The 24,882-nt window shown below is 38.9% G+C and overlaps 1 protein-coding gene across 1 annotated transcript in view; it reads right to left on the bottom strand.

Annotated features, from left to right (window-relative positions):
* Positions 1 to 2,896: 2,896 nt before the first annotated feature.
* The window catches only part of GLS (glutaminase), an 87,795-nt gene continuing 65,809 nt past the window's right edge, over positions 2,897 to 24,882 (bottom strand). The window contains exons 15-18 of the mRNA XM_020993585.2: positions 9,829 to 9,890; positions 8,460 to 8,536; positions 8,305 to 8,368; positions 2,897 to 5,429 (exon numbers count right to left, since the gene is read on the bottom strand). Coding sequence (XP_020849244.1) covers positions 5,273 to 5,429; positions 8,305 to 8,368; positions 8,460 to 8,536; positions 9,829 to 9,890 — 360 coding nt within the window. The 3' untranslated portion in view covers positions 2,897 to 5,272. The remainder of the gene's footprint in view (positions 5,430 to 8,304; positions 8,369 to 8,459; positions 8,537 to 9,828; positions 9,891 to 24,882) is intronic.

Genomic DNA, 24,882 nt, shown 5'->3' on the forward strand with positions numbered 1-24,882 from the left:
AATTAAACAAGAGAACAGACTAGCTTGCCTTTGAGATATTTTTTACATTAATATTCACCTTGTGATGTTGTATGGCTATGAACCAGAGCAGTTAAGGAGATGCATGGTAGGCAGAAGCAGCCTGCAACATATTAAAAATAGGTATTATGCAAGAAGAGTATGAGGGATGCTATCAGAAAATGTCTGAGTAGAGAGCAAAAGCAGTTGGGCTAGTCGCACAGATGACAGCAAGAGACAACCGATGGACAGCTAGCCCATAGACTCCCCTGGTATCCACATAATATTGCTAGAACCAGAGGCACATCTGCAGCTTGCTGAGTGGCCGATGTATGGGAGAACATGGATGCAAGTTACCCAGACCTGGCAGACAGGATTGAGTTGTGATTTCATTGCTGGAAGGAATACTCATATTGGTTATTTCCCCGATCTATCTGAACATTCATATAAGTCCTTCAGGATTTATACTTGCAGAAAGCCTGAGTTTAGTACTTTTGTAATGGAATTCCAATACTGTATATATCACATATATACCAAATTCATTCTTTGTAGTAGTTCATTAACTCAGATCTGATAGGGATCTCAGAGACTTTCTTGTTCAACCCCCTCATTTTATTGATGAGGAAACTGAGACCTGGAGAGGAAGTGACCTGCCCAAACCCACACAGTAAATGACAGATCAAGGCATCCCATTGCTTTTTTCCTGTAAGTTGTAGATGGTGCATGTGGTTAATTTTGTTTTTATTCTAGACATTATCTAATAGAATCATATGTTAATTGGCCATTCTAAGAAGTCACCAGTGAGGTCACTAAATTTTTAAAAAATACTAAATATTCCTGACCAGGGGTAAACTTTCATATTTGATAGATCTACTGGGATACCTGATATTCTTCTTGTTAAGGATCACTCCAGTACAATTCTATTGAAGGGGTATTAATTAGGACTCCCAGCCTACTGCTTGGCTCCATAGCTTAAGGAAAATAATCCAAAAGCCAGCCTCAAATGTATAAATAACTATCCCACTCTTCACCTTGGATTGCCTGGGGGTAGGAACAGAGAAGACTAGACTGAAGGCTGAGTCATATAGCCTCCTGCAGGCCAGTGGCATGCCAGCGATTTAACTGTGATAGGGCTGCCTTGGAAATAACTTGAATTTCAGGCCACTGGGGCTGTGAAGTTTTCTCTTAAGTTCATCAGACGAGTAAGGATATGTCTCATGCGTACTAATTACAGCAGGAAGCTGTCAGCTTCTGGTTTATGAGAAATTTTTTTTTTTGCCTCTCAAGTATGATATAAGACTTAATGAATCTCACTGAAATTCATAGACTAGCATATAAAGTGTTTTACATTTTCAGCACTCTATAGGAAACTGTTCAAGGCTTTGGAGAGCACACGTTCTACCTGGAAAATTGTTGTTTCTATTCAGCCTTCAAGGATGCTTTTAAAAACACTTTAGTGATTGAGACCACTCAAAATACTCCACTGCCAACCTGGCCCATCTCACAACAGCCATAAGAGTCAATAAGCATCCATTACATGCTTATTACGTGCTAGAGAACATAAACAAAACAAAAACCCCAGTTCTGTGCTTATGTACCACAATCATTTCAGCTTCCACTCCCAGTCTCTTCATTAGCAAGTTCCATCCCTGCACGCTTGCGTGCGCACACACGTTCTCTCTCTCTCTGCCTCCTCTCAGGAAAAGCAGGTGACCTATTTGATCCATTATCTGTGGCAATGTTTGCTTTCTGGCCAATTCTCCCTGACACCTAGGGCCCTTCCAGCCTTTTTTCCTCTAACAATAGCTGGCAGGTGGCCAGGGAATGTAAACCAGCTTTAATATTGAAATGTGCTGACTCCCCAAATCCTATGAAGTGAAAAGAATTCGACAAGTATCTAGCTTAATTTTTGAATGACTACTGTTCCCACATGGTAACAGTAGCTGGTGTTCATATAATGCCTTACAGTATACAAAACATTGTGTGCTTGTATATTATATATAAATATATACCTATATGTACATATACATATATACATTTTATTTGATAGAACTGGGGAAGCAGCTATTATCCCCATTTTGCAGATAAGTAAGCTGAGGCCCAGTGAGGTCATTACTTGCCCAAAATCATGTATATACAAAATGGCAGGATTCAAAGTTAGGTCTTCTGACTCCTAATCCAGTGTTATAGAGTAAGATGTTCCAATCAGGTCATTAACAGTCTGAGCTGGTTGGCTGTGGCAAGAGCCACCTCCACACCCCCCTCTCCACATGCATTTCTTGCAAGGATGAGGGCATAGCTGATTTACCTCCTCCTCACCACAACCTTACCTCCACGCCCTGGCCTTCTAGGGCCTTCACTATTTCAGCTGATGTTTTCAAAGAAATTTAAATTACATTTCATGAAAGGCTGAATCTGTGCTGTGGAGGAACACAAGGCAAAACACGGCTCTCTTAAGAAGAAAAATAATTTTCCCACACCATTTTTTTTTGTATACCTGTTTATTATACTGAAAAAAGCAACACTATTTTATTTCATGTAAAATAAATATTTCCCAATTTCTGAACACTTACAACTTAAGTCATTTTAAGGTTAGATTCCATTATGGGAAAACTGCTAGAAGCAAATACATTCATCACAGCACATTCCCCACAAAGAATCTAAATCAAACATCGAGCCGCTCAGTCCCAGTCACTGATGGTCATATCAAATAGTCATTAATAGTCCAGCTCTGAAGCTAAAGGGTTATAGTGGAGGACAACACACTTTTCACACGAGGATGATATAAGTAACACTAAGACTAGCACATCTGGGGTACAAAGGATTAAACTAGCATGAACATACCTAACTCGTCATGATACAGAAAACACAAGATACTGAAAACAAACAAAAAAGGGTCTTTGGAGTATAGAGATGGCAGCAATTTAATAGGAAAAAAATCAAACATTGAAACCAAATCTACATATCAGTGCCAGCCAGTGACAAACAGCCGAAACCATAACTTTGCAGATATTTATAAGTAACGGCATGAAGGTATCAGTGCACAAAACCTTCTGAACACCGGAGAAAATACTAAGACTAACTCTTGTTCTCAAACACTAGTTAGAAGCATTGTTTCCTAGAGGAAAGCCTGAGTTTCAGAGGTGATCTTTGCTTCTTGTAGTAATTTAGCTCTCATTTTAAATTTGAGTCACAGAATGTTAGCATTGGAAGGTAGCTCAACTGCCATCTAGCTCAACCTACATGTGAAAAGTTTTAATTAATCTAAACCATACTGCTGTTTGAGAAAAGTAGGTTCATGGTTATTTTAATATGTAAACCAGTGAATTTCTCCCTATCCCCAAAAGACATTATAATATACAGTAATTTCATAAAATTAGCAGATAAGACTTTCTCCTGGACTACCTCCTACACAGCACTGTGCAAATGATACCTCTGAACGTGGACATTCACTGACCTAAAGGCAGGGAAAGCATGAAGACTGGCTATAACAGGCTTGTGTGTCAGCAAGAAAGATTTCACCAGCCCTGTTATGGGAGCAGGAGTAGTGAGGACTTCTGGTGACCTAGCTGGCTGGGAGTCTGAATTAGGCTGCTTTAGATTGGAAGTCAAAAATGGGAGCCCCTAAAGGATGGCCAAAGAGGGTGGAGGCAGCAACATGGGTTACAGAAAGCTTGAAAGCTATAATGGGCTGAGAAAAAGGAGGAAAAACCCCAAAAATGCTGTGCTAATGTTTTTACTGATTTCTGTTTATGTAGCTGAGGATTTCACTCGTTAGATTAAAACTCAACTTCAAAGGGCACGTTCTATGAAGTGGCCTATTCTTCGTACTTAATATCATGTTCTTCATTTCATTTGTCCCTCATCTGACCCTAAGGTACTCATTCATTCAGATGCTAGGATAGTTCCTAGCCAAAGCCTATCCTCTAATCTTGGAAGATCCTTTTATTTACCTTCCAAATGTGAAGATGGATGGGTGTCAGCCTTAAAATGAAATGAGGTGGGGTAGGTTTTTTGTTTGCTTGACACACAAGCTCCTTTTTTGTTTGTTTGTTTTTGCTCTTTCTTTCATTAGGAAATGCTAGTACCACCAAAAATCTCACACAATGACAAATGAGAAGACAATTGGCTTGTTTGCTTGTGGTCCCCCAAACCGAACAAATATCCTGATTCAGATTTGTGGTGACAAGCTTAAATAATAAGTATGTCACTTTATGGCAAATCACACATCGTCAAAATGACTTTGGTAGCTTTCTGAACTTAATTTGGGTGAAAAGCAGAAAAATATGCCCTTCAAGCAGCATCACTGTTATCTGTTTTGTTGTCAGGTCTACCAAGTTCCACCACTGCTGACCTGGCTTAGTGGTTCATTCTGTCTCTGGTTTGTTTTTCATAGAGAACGGGCATAGTTATAGCTACTGTGCAAAAGGCCAAGGTTGAGAACCCTCCTGACTAATGTAGCAAAGATCAAAACTGCATAGTATGAAGCACCACTGCCAAGTACAAGAGAAGAAGCAGAGACAGCTAAATGTGGAGACAGAAAGAAAGGCCGGACTCAGGAAGATATGAAAAAAGAATCTTCTGAAAGGGTCCAAAGTTACATTCATACTTAGATCTTTTGGTCACCAACAAACCTTAAAATCCCTGATAAAGTCGAATCAAAATTAGCCTTTGCTATTTACTGACAGTCATCAATTGATATCCTCTTTTAAGATCACAAAGTAGGTATAGGGTGCATGGTTTCAGAAACATTGGAAAAACATACAACCTTAAGTGCATAGAGTGTTTGAAAAACACCCAAACTATTCCCACATTTCAAATCTGATACCTTGAAAAAAAAAAAAACCAAAACACTTCCATTTGCTCCTGGAGGAAGCCTTGTTCATTTGGGCCAACTGTACAAACAAGGTTTCAGTTTAAAAATGCATACTCAGCAGAAAGAACAATTATCACAAATGCATACAACACAGAAAGAAATTGTAAAGACCACAGTAAAGCAAGCAATGGTGATTTTTGTTTTTTACATCAAATTATCCACAGCACGAGGTAATATCGCTCACATTATGAAGGGAGATCCTGCTTTGTTTCTATTTTTTTTTCCAGAGAGATCAGATTTGTCCTCTGCATACAATGAAGAAAAAACTCCAGTAACACTGAAATAACAAACTCTGTAAAATATATATCACTACTAGGGAAGTACACACGCTCATCATAATCACTTTTCACAATTAAACAGCTAAGTGATTTGATTCTTAGGATCAAGCTCGAGACCCCATTATAACAATCCATCTAGATTCTTATGGACTGTTTGATTTTCTTTGCCATCATTGGAGTCTCCTGGAGGTGTGTACTGGACTTGGTATTCCTGAAGGATTTTAAACACATCATGGTGTCCAAAGTGCAGGGCTTCATCCATGGGGGTGTTATTCCACCTGCAACAGATAGCACATCTGTGATTGGAATGCTTAGGGAATGAAAACTCTTGTCAGTCATCTGCTTTGCAGACAAGCCATCTAATACCCAAAGGTACAAAGCCTTTTCCACTCCATAACCCTGTGAGGTAGACAGTGTATGTATGCTTTTTCCCCCACCTTCTTCTATACGATAGATAACTGAGGTCAAAGAATGAAGAGGCTTGCCCATCAAGTGTTGGAACTGGGTCCTGAACCCAAATCTTCTGACTTGGACTAGTGTTCTCTCTATTACACTTTGGATAACCATGTGCTCTGCATTTAATTTATTTTAGTGACTTTTGTAGAAGAAAATTAACAGAAGAAATTCAGAAAAGGTCTCTAAGTTCAAAAGGTGATGCCTGAAAATGAATTTTTATTCTGTAATTAATTTACCTTTCCAAGTCTGAAAAGTAGAATTTATAAAGACAATGTCGCTATAAAGAGAGATGGTCTAATGAAGACTTTAACAGTCCAAAAAGTTTAATGAAACGGCCAAGTCATCTTTTTCAACTTATTTCTCTTGGAAGGGAATGTTTAAAGATGATTGACATAGTTTATATAGACTCCTCATATACACGAATATATGTGTAGTGATACACACATGTGTATAGATAGCAAGTATATATCTACATAGCTTTATATAGTATACATATATGTAAATCTACAGATTTATAGATAGCCGTGAACAAAGCCCTTAAGTGTACTTGGGTTCCACTCAAAGACCCTCAACCTACAACTGGGCTGCACCAATACAGCTAGGTAATAGTGTTAACTATAGAACTCAAATTTTAATCTCCTAACAAAGGGGTGGAAGTTCTAGTCACTGAGTATCAGTCTCATTTCCTCCATCCACCACTTCACACTAGCAAGTTACTACACCTTCCATTCTCTTCAGTGATCTGCTACTCCCATTCAGAGATTCTGAAGGGTTTTTTAATTTTTATTTTAAAGGATAAAATTTAAGTCTCAGGAGGGCAGCTAGCTGACGCAGTGGAGAGGGCACTGGCCCTGGAGTCAGGAGGACCTGAATTCAAATCTGGCCTCAGATACAAAACACTCACTAGCTGTGTGACTCTGGGCAAGTCACTTAACCCCAATTGCCTCACCAAAAAAAAAAGAAAAGTTTAAGATTTAGGAGCAAAGATAACTTTGTTCCTAACCAGATAATGTGCATCTTAAAGAATCGTGCTAAATGGTGTGGCCACTCAAATAAGCTGAGTATAGATGATGATGATGATGATAACAGCCAATAATACATAGTACGTGCTAACCCTTGAAAATCACCTGAGCCTTTCTCCCACTTCTGTTTGTATTGTTTGCATTTTCTCTCTCTTTGGGATGAATGCCACCCCTTTTTACATCTTGAAAACCTATTTATTTCTGAAAAGTAGCTAGAAGCAGAATGGCATATTTGAAAGAATACCTAAAGCCCTATGCTCAAATACTACCACTGACACTAATTAGCTCTGTGATTTTGGGCAAGTTATTCAAGGTCTTTAAGATACAGTTTCTTTTTACCTATTTCCTATTACCATTTCTTAAAATGGTAATAATATTAGTAGCATTACCTACCTCACAAAGTGATTATGAGGAAAGTGCTTTGTAAACCTTAAGGTATCATACAAGTGTAACACAGTGAATAAATCATAGCTAAACCCTGAATACTAATATTAAGTGACATTCTAGCTTTACATTCCCCACATCCAGCTTTCGTGCTTGGGTCAAAACTGTAGCAGATCTGGAAAACTGGGTGAGATCTGTGGTCATCTTGGCTGTGAGGGAATCCTCCAGAATGGGAAAGGTTTAGGAGTACACCAAACTAAAGGTGCCCCTCAACCTTGGCCTAGTCCATGGCTGTTAATGAAGCTACTTCCTTCTAAGAGCAGAGTTCCATTACCCATCTTTGGTGTGTTCACACAGACTCAAGTGTCAGAATGCCCAAGTTAACTGTTAAAGGTACCATACGATGGATGAAAGAACATAGCATAGTTTTACCCGGATTAACTAGCACTCAAGCAGTGCAGCATTTTGGAAGAGCCCTGGCCAGAAGGGACAAGAAACTCAGCTTTGTGATTAACTATAGCTAGGGAACTTTTGGAAAACCACTTCACCACTTATGGCTGCCATCTTACTTACTACTGATGGCTCACAGCCTCTATTCTGGTCCAACAAATTCTATTTATTCATTCTTGCCTCTCTTCCATATAAACCATTTATCTTGCCTAGAATGCCTTCTTTCTTCCCTTGCTCCAAATCATACTTATTCAAAACTCAACTTTGATCAAAACTCAACTCTTCCATAATGGCCTTCCCAGCATCCTACCATCCAGCTTCAAAACTTCCAAGAGCCCTCAGTACTTGTTTATGTAGTTCTGTACCATTAATTATTTGTGCATTTGCCATATGCATTTCTTCTAAGTGCATTTATATAAGTGTTCACATGTTTATCTTTTTTCCTTCATTAGGTTTGTAAGGTCCTTGAAGTCAAGGAACCAGTCTTCTGTTCCCACAACAGTCACTATAGTGTCGACACAAAGAGGATGCTAAACACTGACTGGCTAAGCAGCCTGAAAAATCCAAATATATATGCAGTCCCCCTAGATAAGATTTTGGGTGTTTGGAGTAAGGGGGGGGAAGGGGAGCAAAGAAAGACTGCAAGTAGACACTACACATCAGAAACAAGGAACTTGTCGACTATGAGATCAGCTGGAAAACAACATCATGGTGGCAGGTATGAGTGTTCATTTAAAAAGCACCACCATCTAACAAGGGACAATAAGCCACCACCAGTATAAGAAAAGGAACCAGCAGAGACCTCCATATTTACAAGGGAGAGGCTGAAACAACCACTCACCTGTCCTTGGGGAAAGGATTCACTTTGCAGGCTTCCAACAAAAATTTAACTACTTCCACGTGACCTGTAATCCCAAAACAAAAACAGTCAGGCCTTAAGTCTCTACCAGAAAGCTAATGTGAACACGAATAAATAACAGGCTTAGTTGTTGTTACCTTCTGCAGCTGCAACATGTAATGCAGTTCGAGAATCATAGTCCCGCTGCTCCATATCCATAGCTGACAAAGCAAATCTGAAAATTCACAAGCATAATCACTCATTAAATACACTCTAAAGTTAATTCACTCGTGGCACTTACAAAGGTAATCTAGTACATCAAGTGCTTGCTGCCCTTCCTACAAATCACCTTGAAAATCTCTCAGCCAAACTTTTCTCTTTAATCCTACTGGCTAGCTAAATTGGGCAGACTCCTTCTATAATGAGGTTCATGGAAACCAAGATACTGGACAACTAGTTTACATGCATATTGGGGGAATTACCTTGCTTCTCTCTGTTAGCTTGCTTGATTGGCATAGGGGTATAAACACTGAGCACCTCACAAGACAATTACACTTCATTATGATAAGTACTTAGAGATCTGAAGAATGGAAGCACAACAGGCACCTTCAAGTTCTGGAGAACAAGAAACCAACACCAAAAAATCCCCCGCACTCAAAAAAACAAACAAAAGCCCTGCTTCCTCTACATTTTAAAATCTGCAATTTAAACAGGGAATCAGAGATTTCAAACACATCAGTGGAAATTAAATATTAGGATCTTTCCATTTCAAAGGCCTAGATAGATGATGGCGACAAGATCCACTGAATGTGGAGTCCAAAGGAATGGAGTTCACACCCAGACACTGCTATTTTACCACCTATATGACCGTGGACAAATGATTTCACCAACTAGATGGCCTTAAAGATTTCCTTCCAGCTCTACATCTCTATTAATGATAGGCTTTTCAAGGGTACACAAAGCTGGAGTAGTCAGCTGCCTATGCAGCATTTTAGGCATACCAAAAGGCTCTACTTGTACAAAAACACTTTACTTACTTTTCTGCCACTGTTTAATTTTAAGAGCCATTCCTTTTGGCCAACAAGGGTCCTGAGAAACATCTGTCTCCAGAAGGTCATTTGTTAAAACGTGACTTGGAGGAGGAAAGGAGGTTGCGGACCCCCTCATGGCCAGTGCATCAGCACCCATAAATATAGTTTATTAGATTAGCCTCAGTATACAAAGATCAGGTCCTCCGTGGATAAAAGATAAGCTACATAAGTTTTTATAGATCAAAAGAGATGGAAAAAACCCAAGAGTACAAGTAAGCGTCATCTAGGGGCAGCAGTTTTACTTGGGACTTCAGAGGAGGATGCTTAACATAAGCTTTGCCCCCTTTGAAATTTTGCCCGGGGCCTTTCCATCCAAGTTGAAAAATTAAGAAGTGACTTCTGGTTTTCCTTAAAATGACCACTTATTAAGAATTAAGCTCAATATGTGTGTCAACCAGACTTTCTCTAGCCAACCTCTCCCCCCCTTTTAACTGACCTTCGGAGGGCTGACACATCTCCAGTATATGCTGCAAACAAGAGGTTTATCACTGACTTCACCTGTGAAGAAGAAAATTTCAGGGGTCAGCTAAAGATGAAATGCAGAGTATATGGCTGCTGTCTGTAAATTATTACCATATTTTAAGTATATAACCGTTATACCAAGCTGAAAAGGAAACTGAACTGTTTGCCCCATCCCCACTATTTTGTGTGAATTAGAAGTCACAGAATGAATACAAGCCTGTGCTGCCATTTTTTCCTCTTTAAAGCATAAGAAAGGTCAATTAACATACTAAGAACCAATAAGAAAGATAAGACAAGTTGTCAACAAACATTGGCAACAAACCACAAGAATTAAAAAAAAAAGATCATGAAAATCCTTTTGCTATAAAAATATGATAGAATGAAAGAGGAGGAAAATAGTTTGGGCTACTTTTTGTGCATCATGGTGTCCCCTAAATATTTAACAGTTCACAAAATGGTTGAAAGAAAATGGCTCACCACCTTGTATTAAAGATGGATGCTGAACGCCACACTATAAGAGTACCAACACTCTGCCAGTAATCACCATCACCACTAAAGTCATTAGCTCCTTTTGGAATTGTAACCAAAAAAAGCCAGTATTCACCTTTAATTATCCCCTCAAACACAGCAGGTAGGATTGGACTGAAAGTATTACGTTTGGTTCTGTGTTTAGGGTGTACAAATACCTCTGTTGAGGGGGCTGAGGTAGCTCCCAAGTGCCAGGGAACAGAACCCTGATGAATGGGTAATTTTGGTTTGAGATTATCGGGGGCAAAGCAGAGGGGGAGCACAGCATCCTACCATCACTACTACTGCTCCAACTCCAAGAAAAATGTGTGTCACCAATTCAGTCCTGATGGTAGAGCATCTGCTTTGCAACTATATACGGTATTTATATAGTAAAAAAGAAAAAAAAAACTTTAGAAACCTGTTGTTCTCAGTGAATTTAGCATCCATGTTAACAACCCATCTAACCATATGGTTCTGCACCCTCCTCAACTCCACTGACCTTTAGTACCACCCACCATGTTCATTTGAGCATTCATTAGGCAAACATTCCGAGGAAACCAAGGCCCATGTAAGCCACTGTGCCAGGTGTTGGGGATACAAATGACAAAAATGCAACAGGTCACGCTCTTTGGGCCTTTACCTTATAGTTGGGGAAAACAACACGTACACAGAAAGATAACAAAATATATATTTCAGAAATGAGAGGACACTAACAACGGGGGCAGGGGTATGGAGAATCAGGAAAGGCCTTATGTAGCAGGCTGCATCAAAAGGAATGAGGGATTCGTAGAAGAGGGAGAGCATTTCACATACAGAGGCCTGCTGATGCAAAGGTTCACATATGGGAGCTGAACACATCATTCAGGGACCAGCAAGTAGGACCGTTGGGTAAGATGTAAATAGTGTGATAAAAGATCAGTCTTGAAAGATAGGTTGGAGCCAAACCGTGAAGGGGTTTAAATGCAAACAAGAGTGATGGGAATGGAAAGGGAAGAGAATGAGTATTTATTAAGCACCTACTTTGTGCCAGGCAAATACGCTATGAGCTCTACAAATATTATTTCATCTGATCTTCATAATTACCCTGGAAGGTAGGTGCTATTATTATCCCCATTTTACAGTTGAGGAAACTGAGGCAGACAGTGGGTTAAGTAACAGCCAGGATGTGTCTGAACTCAGGTCTTCCTGATATCAGGCCCTCCAGCCCACTGTGCCACCTGGCCGCCTTGAAAATATAAAGCCACTTCAGGGAGTAATATGGTCAAATCTGTGCGTTTGGAATATTAATATGACACATGCATAGAGAATGAATAGCCTCCCTTTTCCCACCACTAATATCCCCTCCAACCCATTGTCTCTTTCCCTGCTATCTCCTCTCACTTGGGCTAACCCCTGAAGCGGTTTCTCCCCTTCACAAGTAGTCACCTCGATTTCCCAATTCATCCAGGCCCATTAGCTAGGATGGGGGAGAAAGGGAATTTAACTCTTCACTAGGAAATGAGAACTTCTCCAGGCTCCCTGTGACTCTGGCCTACCTGGATTCCACGGTTCACCTTCACAAACACGAGAATGCCTCACCTTAACTTCCACCCTGCCAATCCCCTGATCATCCCCGTGTACTTTGTCCACTCTGGAATTCCAGGCCAGGAGCTTTGGTAGAAAGCGAATTACTCAATCAATAAATATTTATTAAGTGCCTACTATGTGCCAGGCACTGTGTAAGTGACGTGCACACTGCTTTTTGGTTCACTATAAATTCATGCTGGCTAACAAACTGGATCCTCCATGCTGGCTATCAAATTCTTTTATTCATTTCTGCTTGATTCCCTTCACCCCTTACCTCCTTTCTCCATTCTCTGTCCACTAAATCTATAGATTTAGAGCCCTTTAATGAGGGATCTTAAGAGGTCATTTAGTCCAATCCCCTCGATTTACAAATGAGTAAAGGAAGAATCAAGGAGGATGGGTCACTTACCCAAGTTCACATAAGGAGTAAATGGTCGGATTTGAACCCAGGCCCTCTGACTTCAAATCCAACACTCTCTCCTGATGATCTCACCCTCAACTTTAATGAGCCTAAAATTACACCAAAGTTTTTTCCTCTTCCAAAAGTATGGTCTCAATTCTATCTGGCTTGACATCGTCATCTCAATTATTATCTCCCTCTAGCATACCAGCATGCCCAATTCTTCACTGGCTCCTTCACTTGCCTTCACATATGCATAAATCTCCCTTATTTTGAAGGAAAAAAAAGCAAGCCAAAAACCCTTCAAATGATTCTGCTATTTCTTCTCTAATTTTTCCTTTCACTGTCAATTTTCTCAAATCAGAAGCCACTTTTGTCTTAACCTTCTACAGACAGGCTTCCCTATCCTGAAACTGTATTGTCAAAGACAAAGGAGACTTACAAATACCCAAATCTTATGGCCTGTTATCAACAGCTCTCCTCCTCCCCATTTCTCCAGCTTTGTACACTCATCAGTTTTAGAATAAAAATGAATAAGAACTGCATAGGCTAACAAAATGTGGAAGGGTGCAAGCTACCACACCAAATGGAAAGGGTAATGGCAGCTGATACCTACTTCCATAGTGCTCTAAGTGCTATGCATTATCTCATTTGAACTTAATCCTCACAATAGAGTTTTAATATCCTTTCTAAACATTCAACCTTAAAACTGGGAAGTAATTTTTCATTCTTCCCATTTCTCTCATACCTACTGATCATCAAGTCCCATAAATTCCTTCACAATACCTCTTATAGAACTCTCCCATCCTTTCCTGTTCCCACTGCTACCATCCCAAAATGACCTATGTTACTGCATATGGACCCAGGACTTATCCTTCTCTCTCTAATCCATTCTGTACGGGGTACCACCATGGCCTGATGATCAAAACATTGCTTTGAGCCTTGCATCACCTTACTCCCTACTTCCCAGGAGAACCTCACAAGTCACCTTACCCTGCCAACTCCCTCCAGTACTGGAACCACTTAACTCAGCTTTTGTTCCTGGAAGGAATGAATTAACCCATTTTTCTGCCCCATTCATCATCCCGTAAGTTTCCACAAGTGCCCTTGCTTAGCCACCACTTCCCTATGTAGGTTTTCTCCCTCTATTAAAATGCAGATTTCTTATTTTCACTTTTCTATCTGTATTCTTAGGGTTAATAGGCACACTGCTTGGAACATAGTAAACACATAATGGTGTGGCGGAGGGGGCAGTCTTTTCAATCCATTCATTGATTCATTGATTTGTCACATTTCTGGCTCAAAAAAACTCCAGTTGCCCCACTTTGTCTACTGGATAAAGTCTACAAATGTTCCACAATTAGGCCCCTAGTTCTCACTAGCCCTATATGAAATGAACCCCTACCCCAGCTGTTATGGTCAAACTGGTCTGTTTGCGATTTCCTGAACTGTGATTTTTTAATCTTCCTGCCTCTGCTTATGATATAATCCATTCTGCTGGACTATCTTCCCTTGTTCTTACTGGCAGGTTAAGGGAGGGAGCATGGTATGATGGTTAGAACATTGTAATATCACTTCTGATGGGTCCAAAATCCCAGCTCTGCTCATTGCTGGCTGTGTAACTTTTGGGTAAGTCACTGAATCTCTCTAGGTATCAGTTTCCTCATCTGTCAAAGGCAATACCCTCAAGTGCTCCCTTCCAACTAAAAATCAGATTGAGTCAGTAAGTCTGTATTAAGCACCACCATGTGTAAGGCACTCTGCTAAGCCCTGGCGATAAAAAGGAGCTTATATTCCAATGAGGGAGCTGAAAAGGTAAGGGACCTACACAGGGGGTATTATTCACCACTGATCTATCCACAAAGTCCAGCTCAAGTTCCCATTCTCCAGAAAGTCCTGCCACACTGCTTCAATGTTTTTTTCCTTCCTTCTATGACCATTCTGAGACAAAGCAGTCATATATACTTTATTTTGTGGCTATATACTATCTCATGATATACCATCTGTATAGTGGAAAATACATTGGATTGTGAGTCCCTAAAGCTCCCTGATCACAACTACTGCTGATTTTCTTCTGACCTTCCCTGTCCCAACTTTATTTGTTGAAAATCTATCCATCCTTCAAGGCCATGCTTAAATGCCACCTATTTCATAAAATCTTTCCAGATCATCCTAGTCAGAAGTGAGGGCCTCCCCCCTTCCCTGATATCTTATAACACTTCATGTCACATTTATAACATTGTCTGCTTCTGTGTTTAATGGCTCTATCTGCTTGGCATAAGCATTTTAAGGGTAGGGACCATGTCTAATTCAACTTGGTATCTGTTTGGCATTGAATAGTCCTCTGAGCCTCAGTTTCCTCATCAGTAAAACTAGGTGTTTGGACTAGATGACCTCTAAGTTCACTTCTGGCTCTAAATCTATGATAAATATTTGTTGAGCAGACAAAAGAACTGGATTCTAGCTCTAGCTATACCATTGACTAGCTCTGTCACCCACAGCCAAAGTCACTGGGCTCTCTGGACTGGTACCTCCACCTCTAATACGAAGGAGGCATGAGGTAGGGCTGGACTAGAGGAGATTCCTTACAACCAAAGCATTTTAGGAATCCGTGATTAGACAATCTTGAGGATGTCTTAGAGCCCCAAAATTCTCTCCATCTCCCCTATTTCTAAAATTTTATTTTTGTGAACTTATATTTTCTGGCCAACTAGTTTTCAACAGTTTGTTTAGTTCTATGTGGGGACTTAGGCTCCACTCTTGTGTCATTTTTACCGTATGGTGAACAGGTTCAAGTTTAACTTCTAACATATTATTAACTATAAATCTACTTTGGGGGGGACAAGTTATTTCAGTTCAATAAGCAAGTATTAATCATCTACTTACTATAGATAGGAAAGCACAGGGCGAAGGGATAGGGCTCCAAAGCCAAGCACAAAATGCTCACTGCCCTTAAAGCACTTACATTCTAACAGCAAGGCTAAAAGGACTTTTAACAAAGATTATTAGGGCAGCTAGGTGACACAATAGATAGAGTGCCAGGTCTGAAGTCAGGAAGGCTCATCTTCATGAGTTCAAATCTAGCCTCAGACACTTACTAGCTGTGTGACCCTTGGCAAGTCACTTAGTACCCTGTTTGCCTCAGCTTCCTCATCTGTAAAATGAGCTGGAGAAGGAAATGGCAACCACTCCAGTATCTGTCAAGAAAAACCCAAATGGGGTCATGAAGAGTCAGACCATGTCTAATTCAATTTTTCATCCACTCTGCTGATCTGGACAATACTTCTGTGAGCCTCAGTTTTATCATCTGTAAAACTAGGGGTTTGGACTAGATGACTTCTAAGTTCACTTCTGGCTCAACAAAATTAGGTATGAAGTAAATACATTACAACGCAAGTTCCTTGAGGGCAGGGACTGTTTTTTACCTTTCCTTGTCCCCCTCAGTGTTTGGCACATAGCAAGTACTTTGTTATGGTTGCTAATTTTTAACTATGTTAATGCTTATAAATTGACAAAAATGATTCCATAAAAGGTAGAGATAAGGATTGGATTGGACCTGCATTTTCATTAAAAAACATCCAGATGACGGAACTCACCTAATAATGCAGGCCTCAACCTTCTCTATAATTTATTTAGTCTATGACAGACAAGAGACTTGCCCAGGGTCACACAGTAAGTTAGTTAGAAATGAGGTTTGAACCCAGGTCTTCTGGCTTTCTAGGCTGGCTTCCCAGCCACACTTCACTACTAACTGAAAAAGAATGGCTTCATGAAAGAGGTACTTACTTGTGCTAGGCTTTGATGGAGCTCAGTGAACAGGGCTCTGGGCCTAGAGTCAGGAAGACCTAAGTTCAAATGTGATCTCAGACCCTTACTAGCTGTGGGATCCTGGGCATGTGACTTAGCCTCTGTTTGCCTTAATCCACTAGAGAAAAAAAGAGCAAATCACTCCCTTATCTCTGCCAAGAAAACCCCACTGACAGTACTGGTCCATGGCCATGAAAAGTCAGATAAGACTGAATAAGAGATTACTCTGCAAGAGGTGCAGTCTAGACTTGAGGGACCACTACGTGCAGACAGAATTCAAACACTGAAGGAAATATCTGATTTCAATTAAATAGTATTCTTCTATAATCATGAAAACAAGTCTAATGTTTTTTTTGCCTACTTCATTTCTGATGCATGCCTTTGAAAAAAGGACTTTTCACTACTTTAGATCTGGTTCCTCTCCCACCCTGCTGTCCAAATCAGTTAGATTTAACTGTAAGGTGCTTTCTACTACAGCATTTAGGCACTTGTTTATTAATAATTTATTTTGAAGTCCCACAACAATATTACAGGTAAATAAATTCCTTCACTTATAAATTACAGGTAAGGCTCATAGAAGTCCCCTAGTAAGGGACTTGGATGGATTCTAAATCATAGATTCCTTGCTGAGGGTATCAGCAGGCTCTTAAGCACTAATCAGCTTATGTATGTGAATAGACAGTACGAATGAAATATGCAACTTCTATAAAACCTTGTAAGTAAAATTCATAAACATGTACATGTATGTGTATGTACATACAAACACACACATTTTACTTTTAAGGTCTACTTTCTTCCCCAACTAGTAAAATCTCCAAAATGCATAAAGATGGTAGTGAAACAGATCCTCTTTGTTATTTCCTGAGGCTGTCTGCAAGATGGAATGAATTAAGACCTACATCAGAAAATAAAAGGCTGGCTAAAAATGAGAAATGGAAGAACACTAGGAGGCAGTATTAGTAAAGTCATCACCATCCCTTAGGACTTCCTTCATAAAAAGGGGAGGGGGGGAACAATTAAAAAAAAAATCTACCACAAACCAAATTCTCCAAGAAGCTGCTGCACTTTTAAAATTTACATACAGCATGAAATGAGCTGAGGAAGCTGACAAATTCAGCCAATTACTGAAGGGACCTTTATGAATATTTCAGTGATTTGCTTTTAAAAGCTATAAGGTAATGGGTAGGGGGGAGGGCTTTTTTGGTTCATTCAAATTAAAACTTGAAGTTACATCACACCAACATTGGGATGTGTTGTACAGGATATCAAACTTTCTTCCATGTTTTTAGTCTATTAACGAGTTCCAAATAACTAAATTGACTCATCTTTGGAATAGCTGCCATGGTGGACAAAAAGGGGGGTGGAGGGAACCTTGGAGCTGTGCATCCATCCTCAACCAACTTCTACAACCACTGGACATTTGCCTAGGGTTGACAAATTGGGGCTCAACCCCGTCACTTTTATAAACCAATTACTGAAGGAATCTTTATGAATATTTTAATAATTTGCTTTTAAAATTATATAAATGCTGATGTCCAGCAAGTGAAGCGTTAACAGCAGTGCCTGGAGCTAGGAATTTATTTGATGAATCACTTGAAACATAACTCACTACTCTGGAATACAAACTCTTCTGTAGCAGCTTTTTACTCCAAATGCAAACATTATGAGCCCTAATGTTTAATTTATGATTCTTTTAGGGGAGGAAAAAACAACACAAAACTATACATTTTGTAAGCACCTGGGAAAAATTTTACTGGTGCAGACTGACATCATGTGTCTTTAAACCTAATGTGTGAAAGGTTTTTACTTGGAGAGTTACTGGAACGGCTAGAGCAGACCTTCCTTATCAAATCCCTTCTGCAGAACTTGTCAGAACCAGTAAATTATCAGGGCTGTATTTGTACAAGGACACAACAGCAGAATGAAGATGCTCCAGGTCACTTAACTCTTTTCTGAACTTTGTCTATGAACTGCCCCCACAAGCCCCTTTCTTCCATAAACAAGGGGTGGGTCTGGCAACTGGAGTTTCCATCTGATTTGCAAGTCTTAACATAGCATCACTTTCCCTTTCACTGCTTGCTTTATATATCCAGCTTGTAGTTTGTTTTTATAAGAAATGTATTAATTTATAAAGACTTTTTGTGGCCTCTTCCCTCCCTGCCTCCCCCAGAATTCCCAAGCAGCTAAACAGTGATTATTAGACTCAATTTTTCTAATTTATATATAATGCTAGTCCTTGTAGGGCTGCAAGGTTTTTTTTTTTAATTAGAATTTAAAGTAACTATAAGTGTTATGTTAAGTAGGAAGGCCCTGGCTTTTATAGGTATTTTATTTATTGTTATCACCGAGATTAAGAGCCTGCTCAAGGTCAGGTCAGAGAGGGAATTAGTGGTACAGCTGGGAAGAGAACCCAGGTTTCTTGATCCCCAGTCCTGCAGTACAGCACGAAGCCTCTTTTTAATATAGTCTCAAAGCTTTATCCAGGGGATAAAGGGAAACCAAGGGATTAAACATTAATTGAGCTTCAGTCCCTGTAGGCATTTATGGAAAGCCTAAAATAATAATAATAATAATAATAATAATGATGATGTAGTCACATTGCCTTTAATCCCACACTCTTCCCAACATCCTAACTTGAAAAACATTACTACGGTTTCTTTCATTTATAGTTCCAGTTCCCCCACAAAGACTAATTCAGGCTTTTGGGCTTTGGGAAAACAGGGCCTTTAAGGAAGGAAATGACTAATCAAAAAGGTAGTTAACTGAAATGTAGTCTTGCTGCCCTTACATAAACTCCGTTCTCATTTCGGGCTTACCGTGAGATCCATGGACATGGAACAAATATAGTTCCGTTCTTTCTGTTAAATAAACCATAACTATCCTGAGTCAAATCTCTCTTAAAAGCCACCATAAAATTAGATGTCTTGAGTGTAAATGAAAGATTTTTCAGATAGATGGCATCAGATAGATACCATGCATATTCTGGCTTATTAAACACCACTTAATCTCCCTTCCCTCCATTATTTAAAATGTTAACAAAACTGAAAGGAAAGTGTATTTTGTTAATATGGTCAAATGACCGGCACCCAGGCATCATTCTTTAATTCTATATAACCTAACTCTCCCATCTAATAAGACTTAAAAATTTTTTAAAAATCTTGCATAACCCTGAGTTGTATACAAAAAGCATTGGTTACTTAACGTCAGCAAACTAAGGTTTAAATTTGTGCTTCTATTTTCTAGCTGTACGTCTTAGAACAAATTCCTTAGTCTGAGTCTGCTTTCTCCTACTATTAAGACAGAGGTGAGAGACAGCTGGGCATTATGGAGAGAGGGTCAGCCTTAGAATCTTCAAGCTCTGCCTTTGACACATATAAACGCTGTAAACTTTCAGTGGCCTAGGCAACTAAAGCTAGTAAGTTTCCATACAGGGAGTACCTTATGCTAAAATTATAGGCCTGGACCAAAAAATATATTTCCACTGCCTTACAGGGTTATCACCAGAAAAATACTTAGTAAAATCTTAAAATGCTATGCATGCCAGTCTATCATTATTTGGGAAGTTTATATAAACCCAAAGGTAATTTAGAATTCCTTTCATTTACTAACAAACAACTAATAGCCACATAAACGTGCTTTTAAAAATCAAATCACAGCCAAGTCATTTGAAATAAACTAAGACTACTATAAATTCCTAAGCTTTTTAGACACTGCAATATATCATGCAGGATACAGGGATTAGACCTGTGATTTCATTAGTATAGGGAACTCATGAATGAGGAAATTCTCTCTACCAAGTATGGGGGTCAGCAACTTCTATGAGAGGCATTCATTACAGCTTAGTGAGTAGGAGTTGGCCAAAGCCTGGATAAATACATCCTATAAAAGCATAAAACTGAAGCCCAAGCAACTAAATCACTTGATTAGAGAAAATCCTTTATGGGAATAACAATTCTGCAATATCGTGACCAGATGCTGAAATTAACATAGAAGCAAATTCTTAAGTTGTTATTTTTCATGGAGGAAGAATTTGCAATTGATCAAACAGCATAATTTTAATTAATGTACTTGTGCTCACATTTGACTGTTTACTCCAGAAAATGTGACCTGAAATGGAAACTCCATCACCTGATGTTTGTTGAAACAAGTCTCCACTATTAATTACTCCATATTAAGGTACTCAGATTTTTTAAAAGTATCCAATTTTAAAACACCTTAAGTTGTTAATGGTTGGTCTGAAATATTTCAATTTACCATTAAACCACAAAGGGCACAATCAGAACAAAGGAATCTGAATGACCACTCATGAACACATGAATTAGGCTTAGCTTAACATTCAAACTATAATTTTCAGAAAGTCAGTGTCATGAGTATAAATGTATGGCACCCCAGGTCCCAACTAGTAAGTGACTCTCTGGGTCTCTATTTCTTCGAATCTAAATTGAATGGGTTGGCCTAGAATAATACCTAACATCTCATCCAGCACAAATTACTATGAACATGCATAAGCAATTATACCCGGGCTGAAGTATTTCCACAATAACAAAATCTGAAAATCTCACAACTTCATAGTATCAATGTGAAATGTGTAGAATGGGGAACTTAAGTACCATTTAAGCAGAAACGCACCTAAGAAATCTTATTGGTATAGAAAGTACTTTATTTTTAAATTGAGGAGGTAATCAAAGACGTTTTGGAGTGGTAGGGTAATGGTGGCATATGTTTGTTAAGGATATCAGAGAAGGCAAGAAAAAGCAAATGACTGGTGTCGACACATTTACGTACTAAAGAACAGATGGAAAGTTGGAGCAAATACGCTTTTATTCTTTATTTATTTGCCTTTAAAGCTCTAAAAGTGAAGCCTACATTCTGAGTTCCTGTCGATAAGAGCAAACATAACTGTTGAAACATTAGCAGAGGTAAACATCTCTTATCTCTTAGTGGCTCATACTATGCTATCAACAAATGCTTTAAAAGGATACTGCAATATTCAGAAGTGTCCCTCCCTTTGTTACTGATTACAAAATTATGACATCTCTTTATTTGGTATGGGGTCTCAAATTACTTCACTAAACTTGTAGAATTAGTGTTAGGCCCAAATATAAAGTAAACTAGAAATAAAAAGAAAAAACAGATCTTTCGATGCAAAATTTAAAAGTCAACATAAAACATTCTGGAGGTGGCAGTTGTCTAGAGGTGGTTTCAACACATCTAGCTTTTCCTCTCGTTTGCCATCTTTGTTCCATCTCATGCTCTTATTCCTACACTGTGATGAATGCCACTAAACAAGACACCTGTATAGAAAGCTAAATTTGATTTACGATGAGATAATTAGATGTCAATTCTCAAAACTAGGGATTACTGGGGTCCATAGAATTATCTTACCCTGTTAATTGTTTGAAGTAAATCAATGGCATAGTATGTAAGCATATGTACCTACAGAAGTGTGGTTTTTTAAGCCTATGTTACTTCAGGGCTCTTATTTGTAAAGAGATATGCCTCCTAACAGGTTCCAAGTACTGATTATAAAGTCACATGTTCTGTGACTGTTCCAAGCCTACTACTCCCCTCATATACTCACTGCATTCATTCCCTCTGTAAAAAAAGACAGTCATTTTTCCATTTTTTTCATTGTTCTACAGGGTTATGCATTAACTTTTGCAATTGCATTTTTAACAGCTGGAGATGTATGTTTTGCAAGGTACACACAAGATGGGCAGATTACAAGATGGTTATTAAAAACATGAAAACTTATTTTTAGTTCTGTGGAAAGATACAAGTAATGGTTTATACAATTTTAACTGTAAACCTCACCCCACAAAAGGGGGACGCCGGGAGGGTACTGAAATCTGGAAGTAGAAAAAAATGACCCTATTTCAAAGTTTTTTCCTCAATCCAAGTACTGGGATTTCGCAGCATGGTGTGCAAGTGATCTTGGGTTCTTAAAAGCTACAGGCAGCAGTCTGTTCTTTGCCAAACTGTAAAAACTTTTAAGTGCATGCAGGTCTACCAAGTCTGCTTTCAGACCAGCCCAGCAAAGTTCAGAGGTTTTTCACCAGCTTACCCAGTGATGCCTCCTCGTCCCTACCCCATGTTCTGTTTGTTTTGTTTGCAGTGGGTGAGCACCAATATAGTTTATTGAGATACAGAATGGCTTTGATCTGTGCAGATGTGATGCCTACAAACATACAATCAGGATTCAATTTAAATTTAAGTGAAATATCTTTTAAGATTATCCTTTGTTTCACTGCAGGGAAAGGGTAAGTTAGCACTAAACAATTACTCTCATAACTGTTTTTATGGTCAGCATACAGGCATCTACAAAATGTTAGCCAGTGCTGTCAAGGGAAGGCCATGCACCAAGGAACAATGAGGTGGAAAGGCCTCGAGCACAGTCTGATTAGACTTTATCTGCTCTCCAGGGAGTAGCCTAAATAGGTATGCAGAGCCTCACCATCAGTAGGCTGGCCCAGCCTGGCTGGTAGGGGATGATGTATTCAGCCATCAAAGAATAAATAACCTCATCAAAGCATAACAACTTTTAAGATGTGAATTGTTTTATGAAGTAACAGTAACAACTATCTTACTTGGAGGAGGCAAACAAAATCCTACTTTAAAAAATTTCTTAAACCAACTCCTACCCCTCACTACCTTATCCAAACCCTTACCTATAAAACATTCTTAGAAGGTATATTAGTGTTATGCTTTATCAAGCAGATAAAGATGAGGATGAACTTTTAAGAAATCATACGTTCTATCTCCCTTGGTAACCAGAAGGATAAGTAAGGATGCATCTGCTGTTAGCATTTCTTGCTACAAGTAGTATAATTAGTTTACCCCTGTTTACTCAAAGTGTACTTTACTCAGCCAAGCGAAAGAACTAAATAGACTTTTTAGGTCTCCTGCAACTACTGATGCCTACAATTCAGGACTCAAGAATCAGGATAAAGACGCAGGATCATAAAAGAGGAAGAAATGTGAACTGCTGTCCTGTTCAAGCCTTTCATTTTACAGATTTGTAAACTGCAGCCTGGGGAGGTGGTGACATGCCACGGTCACACAGGTGGTGTTAGGTGAGATGGGAACACCCACCCTGACTCTTTAACCTGTAGTGCACTGTATCCTGTGGGGTCCTACTTCTTCAGTGTCACTGGGAAAGCAAACACTGAACACTAACTGTGAAGGAAAAGATCATTAGCCACCACTTGGCCTAACTACAAATTACAAGTTCAAAGATTCAATACAGTTTAGGATGTAAGTCAGCAAACCTGACAAATCTCTTGCTCCTAAAAAGTATGTGTAAATGTCCTTTGGAGACAGGAATTTATTTTGTATAGGAATAAATATGCAGTAAAAATATATCATCAATGTCACAGCAAACAGATAACCCCCATGAGACTATTTCTTATAGAGAGATCCACACTACAAAGAGGGGAGGAAATGGGAACAACAGTTCAAGTGTATCTCTTCACCAGTACTTTGTAATAGGCATAGAATTGATGCATTGTGTAATTATCAATTCTATGAAAATTGTGTCATTAATGTTTTGATTCTCCAGTGGCTCCTAGAATTAGTATTTTCTGCACATATTTTTTTTTTACTATGCAGTTGATTAAAAACCAGCAATAATATAAACAAGGAATAGGGAAATCTCTATGGAGAACTGGATGATCTTCCACTAAACACAGTGGCCTCTGATAGTGGGGCAGGAAAAGAGCATATATATTCAGGTGAAGTCTTTTCAGTGCTGGACAGTCTGTGATGAGGAGTAAGAATATTTTCCTCTGGGTTCTACACCCATAGTATCAGCTAAAAATATCTCTTTTGCAAAACATTCTTTCACTTACAAACCACAAAAATTTTAATGTTGTATATAGTCATATAAAACCTAGGTTAAAGTCAATGTAATTTTTTTTTGGGGGGGGGAAGGCAATTGGGGTTAAACGACTTTCCCAAGCTCACAAAGTGTCTGAGGGCAAATCTGAACTCAGGTCCTCCTGACTCCAGGGCCAGTGCTCTATCTACTGTACCACTAACTGCCCTAAAATCAATGGAATTTAAGGAATAAACTAAAACTTTTAAAACTAATTAGGATAGGTGTTACTGATTCGGGTTTAAAGTTCATTTGGGCAATTTAATTTCCATCTTAATGAAGCACTGAATAAAGCCATCAACATTTGATTTGTAAGTAAAAATACAGGAAATCCAAATAAAGTTTTATTCATAATATCCAGTTTCCATAGTAGCTGTTTCTATAACTTTGCAAGATATTATATTTGTGTAAAGAATGAGTCAACACTAAGCTGAAAGGCAGTCGGTGAGTAGGGAAGAGAGAAATAGAGGTTTGGGGAATGGAGAGATGAGGATAGAAAAATAAAGGTCAGTATTGACTCACTAGTATAGTGCTAATGGAAATGAGGTGAAAACACTGAGTACAAAGTTAGCTATTTTAAAAAGCTAAGGTTAAAACATTAAGAGGTTGACACAGTCCCCTGACACCTCTGCCTTTTGTCCTTCATGTAGCATATGCCATATTTTAAATGAAAGATGCTATCTATCTTCAATGGAACAATTTTTCAAACAGTTAAGTGAAAAAAAGTCAATCTCATCTTTCCACCAAACAGGACAAAAGAACAAAAAGGAGGTGTAATTATTGGTGTAATTAGTTTAACAAAAGTGTTCATTATTTTAGCTGCCTTTCAATTTGATGGTACAGAGAACATGTGTAGCATTTACATTACTTGA

This window comes from Phascolarctos cinereus, unplaced genomic scaffold, assembly GCF_003287225.1.
Source record: "Phascolarctos cinereus isolate Bilbo 61053 unplaced genomic scaffold, phaCin_HiC Scaffold_726;HRSCAF=1367, whole genome shotgun sequence".
In the NCBI taxonomy this organism is placed as follows: domain Eukaryota; kingdom Metazoa; phylum Chordata; class Mammalia; order Diprotodontia; family Phascolarctidae; genus Phascolarctos; species Phascolarctos cinereus.